This window comes from Chrysochloris asiatica, unplaced genomic scaffold, assembly GCF_000296735.1.
Source record: "Chrysochloris asiatica unplaced genomic scaffold, ChrAsi1.0 scaffold00030, whole genome shotgun sequence".
Lineage (NCBI taxonomy): Eukaryota > Metazoa > Chordata > Mammalia > Afrosoricida > Chrysochloridae > Chrysochloris > Chrysochloris asiatica.
In genome coordinates, this window is record NW_006408548.1 from 1,143,761 (window position 1) to 1,150,020 (window position 6,260).

At 43.5% G+C, this 6,260-nt stretch overlaps 1 protein-coding gene across 2 annotated transcripts in view; it reads left to right on the plus strand.

Annotated features, from left to right (window-relative positions):
• SRGAP3 (SLIT-ROBO Rho GTPase activating protein 3) overlaps positions 1 to 6,260 on the plus strand; it is a 413,130-nt gene that overhangs the window by 343,584 nt on the left and 63,286 nt on the right. For both annotated transcript variants that reach the window (XM_006851564.1, XM_006851573.1), the window contains exon 10: positions 1,096 to 1,180. In XM_006851564.1, the coding sequence (XP_006851628.1) occupies positions 1,096 to 1,180 (85 nt within the window). The remainder of the gene's footprint in view (positions 1 to 1,095; positions 1,181 to 6,260) is intronic.

The window sequence follows — 6,260 nt, forward strand, 5'->3', positions numbered from 1 at the left end:
CAATAGACCCTGATAAAATGGGAGAAAAACACAGAGCAGAACTCAATTCTTTAAAAGCGGCTTAAAACCTACCACTAGGCTGAAACCCAAACCAGAAACCAACCCACTGGCATCTCGCTGATTATGATTCATGTTGTTGGTACGTGCCGTTGAGTTGGTTCTGACACATAGTGAACCTGTATAGAATTTCCGAGGAGTGGCTGGTAGGTTTGAACTGCCGACCTTGTGGTTCAAACCACTGTATGGTCCAGTGCTTATGCTACAGCACCACACCAGGATTCTGATTCAGGGTTTCCTACATGGTTTCCAAGACTGTAAATCTTTATGGAAGCAGACAGCCGCATCTTTCTCCTGAGGAACAGCTGAGCCTGGTGGGTTTGAACTGCTGGCCTTGTGATTGTCAGTCCAGAGTGCCACCAGGGCTCCTAAGTAGCTGATGTTGTTTCACATCCTAAGCTCCTAAATTGATGTTGTTTCACATCCTAAGCTCCTAAGTAGCTGATGTTCATTTTGCTTGTGGTCCTCTTACTAAAGTCTTACCATGGACTTACCTAGGGACCTTGAGCAAATCATTTGCCTGTGCTGAGCCTTGCTAGTTTCCTTTGTAACAAGGCAGAATTATCTTACTCGATGCAATTTGGGAGATTTCAATGGGACAGTCTCTCGGGGGTCCTGAAAAGCCCTTCTTCCTTTAGTACTGATCCAGATGCATGAAAGTTTTGTTCCAAGGCTACTCTCTGGCAGACCTGGTAAAGCTCTTCGGCTTCAGCCCTGTGGCCCCAGAACAATTCCCATCTTTATTACTCTTGGCCCTGAAGCAAAGTGGGTTTTAACCACTAAAGGAGCCCTTTGCTCCTGCAGGCTTCACCTGACAAAAGCCGCTTTCACTGCTCCAATCTTCCCTAGGTTTCTTTGTGGTCCCAAACCCTGACTGGAAATGCCTGAAGCCCACAAAAGGCCTGGCAACTAGTTGGCCAAGTCTGGGATGTTGACAGAGAGGAGCAGAGGGGCAGATGCAGGGAGGGCCCCTGTGAGTGCATCATGTCCCCTGACTTCCCCATTACCTGTACCTTCCTTGTACCTTGTGTCTTACAGAAGTTCAAAGAATACGTGAATGGAAGTAACCTCATCACTAAGCTGCAAGCCAAGCATGACCTACTCAAACAGACCCTGGGTGAAGGTAAGTCCAAAAGGGGGCTCTGAGGAGCCGCTGCAGCTCCAACTGGGTGGTTTGGGGTGACCCTTCTAGCTGTTTGACACTTGGAAGAATGGGGTCTCACACCCTGAGACAGATACTGAGAAGGGTCCAGTCTGGCTATAGACAACATGGGACAGTGACAGTCTTATTTTAGGTTATAGGGAAGGGTCCAAGGCAAAGAGGCAGAGAAAGGGGTCTCTGACAGGCCAGGAGCTTGGGGTTGGATCCAGGACACAGAGGTCAGCCTGGACAATTTTCACCTGCTTGCCAGGAATACTGTTGGAGTGCCTAGGTAGGATCCTAGGTCCAGAGAAGGAAAATCCTAGTGTAAGCCAGGGTCCTATCATTGCAGGACTTAACAGTACCTAAAGGCTTCTAGTTACCATTGGACTAAAATCCCCGTTAGAATAAAATACAGTTGAAAAAATTTTAAATATTTCTCGTGGTACACAAGACCTCATATCATCTGGCCTCTGTTTCCCCACCCCACCCCCAGCCACTCCCCCACCTTCCTCACTCCCCAACCAAACCGAGCTCCTTTCTGCCCTTTAAAACTGGCTAACCCAGGGCTTTTGCACTTGCTGTTCTGTCTGCCTGGAATGCTCTTCCCTAAGACCCTAACATTCCATTCTCAGCGCTGGTGTCGCTGCCTCAGAGGAAGTCACCAGCTCTATCCTCATATTCTCTCTCTGTCTGATTTTTTTTCAACTCACTTACCATGGGAAATCACCTTCATTATTTGTTCACTTGCCTATTGTCTTTGGTCACTGCTACCTCCAATAATATTACCTCTTCAATTAGAATAGGGACTTTCTTGTTTAATTTGTTTCCCACTTTATCTCCAGTGTCCAAAATGGTGCCTCACTCAGAGTAGGCACTCAGTTAACACTTACTGAATGAGCGGTGGATGGTGTAGTCTCCCGGGTACCAAAGTCAGAGCTAGTCACCTGAAGACATGGAGGTCCCAGAACCTGGTGTAAGACTCAGCTGTGAGGAGAGGAGCTCAGCAAGGTTTGAACTAGGGTTTCTGAAGCCTCAGAGCCCTGCTCAAAGCACCTTTAACCTCATCTCCAGCTCTAGTCTTGTGTCCCATGTGGAGAGGACTGTACTGAAGGCTGTGCTTCATCAAAAAGAAAGAAAACATTGGGTCCAGGATAGAGGCACCCAACATGAGAGATGAAGGGAATGACCAGGTTGGTGCCAGTACATCCCAAGATGACAGCTTGAAGCCGGCCTGGTGGTGGTGGCCATGTGCCGTGGAGTCGATTCCAACTCATAGTGACCCTGTACAGGGTTTCAGAGGCTGGAAATCTTTACGGGAGCAGAACGCTTCATCTTTCTTCCACAGAACAGCTGGCAGTTTCAAACTTCTGACCTTGTGGTTCACAGCCCGATTCATAACCACTATGCTACCAGAGCTATCACCAATGTTTATTGGGGATGGAGGAGGGTGACAGGAAGGGAACTGAACTGGGGGTGTGAGGAATTTGTTAGCTGCTGGGTGTTAGCTGTTGGGTGTTAGCTGTGTGGAAACTTTCCTTGCTGTCTTGTTGAACTACTTTCCTCTCCCTGCTAGGTGCACATTCTGGTGGCTGTGCTCTGGCCATGCAAATCAGCACTGACATTTGTGGATGTTCAGTGTTTGTGAGCTCCATGCTCTAGAGGATACAGTGGGAAATTCAACCTTTCCCACTTCCGAGGAACTTACAGAAGAGAAAAGGATGTTTGTGCTAACAAGTATGACATATATAAATTAGCAACAATACTGAAAATAGCCCAAACACAAGTATATGGCCCCTTGTTTATCTGTCTAGGCACATATGGAGTCCTGATGTGGCGCTGTAAGATAAGCACTGCACTGTGAACCAAGGTCAGCAGTTCAAACCCACCAGCCACTCCTTAGAGCTGGGTCACTATGAGACAGAAGCGGCTTAGCGACACTTATCAACAATAACAACGTAAATATGTATGTCTTACTACAGGTATATGCCTATAGGTACAAATAAAAGTATCTATATGTATGTGTACCTACTGTTATGTGTGTGCAGGCATATGTATTCAAAAAGGATACAGTTACAGATACTTCTAGACAGAACCAAAGACCTTGTGAGATTGGTATTCTGAATTTGGAGGTTTAGGACTGTAATCTCATGGGACAGCTCAGTCAATTGGAATAATGATAGTTCACAAAGTTCATGTTCTGCATCATAGTGAGGTGAGCAACGTCTTGGGTCTTAAAAGCATACAAACAGCCATCTGTTGTTGTTGTTGTTAAGTGCCGTCGAGTCGATTCCGACCCATAGCGACCCTGTACAGGGTTTCTGAGGGTGTAAATCTTTACGGGAGTAGAAAGCCTCATCTTTCTCCCGCGGAGCGGCTGGTAGTTTCGAACCGCTGACCTTAAGGTTCGCAGCCCGATTCGTAACCACTACGCTACCAGAGCTCCTTTCTAAGATATAATTATTGTTCTCTACTCAAGAGCTAAAAAGAAAGAAGAAAAGCAAAATTCAAAGAAGAAATTCATCCACTAAGCTACTAGACTATACATGAACCACTGTCTCATCTCTCCTGAAACCAGAAGAACTAGATGATGCCTGGCTTTTGCTACCACTTGTTCTGATCAAGGCCACAATAAATGGGCCCTGATAAATGAGAGAAAAATGCAGAACAGAAGTAAATTCTTAAATTGTCCTGACTTATTGGACAAGTTGTAATTCGATGACTCACTGAGACTATTACCCTGGGATAGATTTTAAACTATTTGAAACTGTTACCTGGAGTCACCTTTTAGCAAATAATAGATTTGTTGTTGCTTGTAAGTGTCATGGAATGAGTTCTCACTTCCAGCCACCCTGTATAGGGTTTCTGAAGCTGTAAATCTTTGCAGGAACAGAAAGCCTCACCTTTCCTACTCACACAGCGTGGCTGATGGGCTTGAACTACCAACTTTGTGGTTAGTATCCAGTGCTTATCCAATAGAAAATAACAGATAGGCACACAAAATAAAGGATATTACCCATGAGAATGGTGCTTGACTAAAAAGCATCCATATGAGGTCAATAATTACTGTAAAGCCAAGATGAGAAGGGGGCAGGGAGACTAGAGCACTGGAAACAACCACCAGAACAAAATTCAAGAAAATATTGACCCAGTGTGGAAAAGTCATTAATGTCACTGAATACTTTGGGTAGAAATTGTCTAATGGGGTTCTAATTTGCTGTGCAAACATTCTCTGAAAACAATAAAATATTACTTTTAAAAGAAATGGAGAGGGAAAGAGAAGGAGAGAGAAAGGCCACAAAAGGAGCTCAGAGTAAGTGTCTGGTGGGGCAGCTTCCAGGACAAACATTGAAATAGAGAACTCATTTTCCATCCATAGGGTTGAGGGCTGGAGACTCACATGATCCAGGTAACAGAAGACAGGCCCATATAAACTGGTGGCTACTTGAATTTTTGAAACTATTTGCCTTGAAATGATGGAGCCAGTTGTTCTTTCAAATAATAAAGTATAAATGAGTCCTCCTTCCGAGAAGACAGTGCTTCTCTCAACGCCACCATGAAGACTTTCAGGTGCAACTTTTATTACCGTATTTCCCTTGATGGTCTTAATGGAAACGTGATAATGATTAGTTTGGGTTGGCAAAACTCCTGGCCCATTTTGTCTTCCAAGTTTATTTAGCCTTCAGCCACACTTTGCTCTGAGAACTTTTGAGCTGACTAGCACCAAAAATCTCCAAGAGAATGCAGCTTCAAAAGTGTGAGTGCAGCTAAGAAAATCCCTGAAAAGAGATTTTTCTGTGTGCTTCTTTGGAGAATTGGAATCAGCCTTGTCAGATGAGCCAAGAAGGTTGTTTTTTGTGTTTGTTTTTGTTTTTAACACACTTCAGGGTAAGCACTGTACAACAAGGTTGTTATGAACCACAAGTTTGGTGGTCCAAACTTTCCAACCACTCCTCAGAAACCCTATACGGGGTCACTATGAGTTGGAAGCGACTCAGTGGCACTTAACAACAACATTATTAACAATGGACTCATGGCATGGCGCTGTAGGGTCAGCATTGGCCTGCTAATCACAGGTTTGGCAATTTAAACCCACCAGCTGCTGCTCCTCAGAAACCCTATGCAGGGTTGCTATGTCGGAACCAACACTTAACAACAACAATGTTAAAATAATTTTAGATTTACAGAAAAGTTGCAGATATAATACGGGGTTACCATATGTTCCACACTCAGCTTGCCCTGTTATTAACATTTTACATTAATGCGGTATATTTGTCACAACCAGCTAGACAGCATTTAACAACAACAGTGGATATGTAGATATTTATTAATTGTGACAAATTAATGAATATGTAAATATCCATTAATTGTGACAAATATACCATATTTCCTTCATTTTTCCTAAATCCCTTTTTCTTTTCAGTATTCTATTCAGAATACCATTTTGTTGTTGTTGTTAAGTGCTGTCAAGTCAGTTCCGGCCCATAGCAACCCTATAAAAAGTTTCTGAGGAGCAGCTGGTGAGCTTGAACCACCGACCTTGCAGTTCAAATGGCTTTACAGTCTGGCGCATTAACCCACGGCACCGCACACACATTTAGTTGTGGTGTTTTCTTGGGCTTCTCTTAGGTATACCAGTTTCTCAGGCTTGTCTCTTTTTTTTTTTTTTTTTTTTGGCTGATATTATTGAGCTTTTCCACCTCTTTCCACAGGTATATTCAATTTCATTCCTGTTTATTCCGTGTGGTGAGGTCTCTACATATAGTCATTTATACTGTCTTAAAAAGATAACTTCAATCAGTAAGCCATTGCAACATTCTATCATGGGATCTCCAGCTTCATTTCTATCACCAAGGTCATATTTTCAAAGTACTGACCCCTTTCTCTTTGTTTCCAACCTTCACATTCCAATCACCAGTAATTATCAAAAACACCTTAATGGCATGCTTGATCAATTTCAGACTGAAGAAGTTGGTAGAATTCTTCAATTTCATCATCACTGGCTTTAGTTGCTTGGTGCATAAACTTGAATAATAGAGGTATCAACTCATCTTCCTTGTAG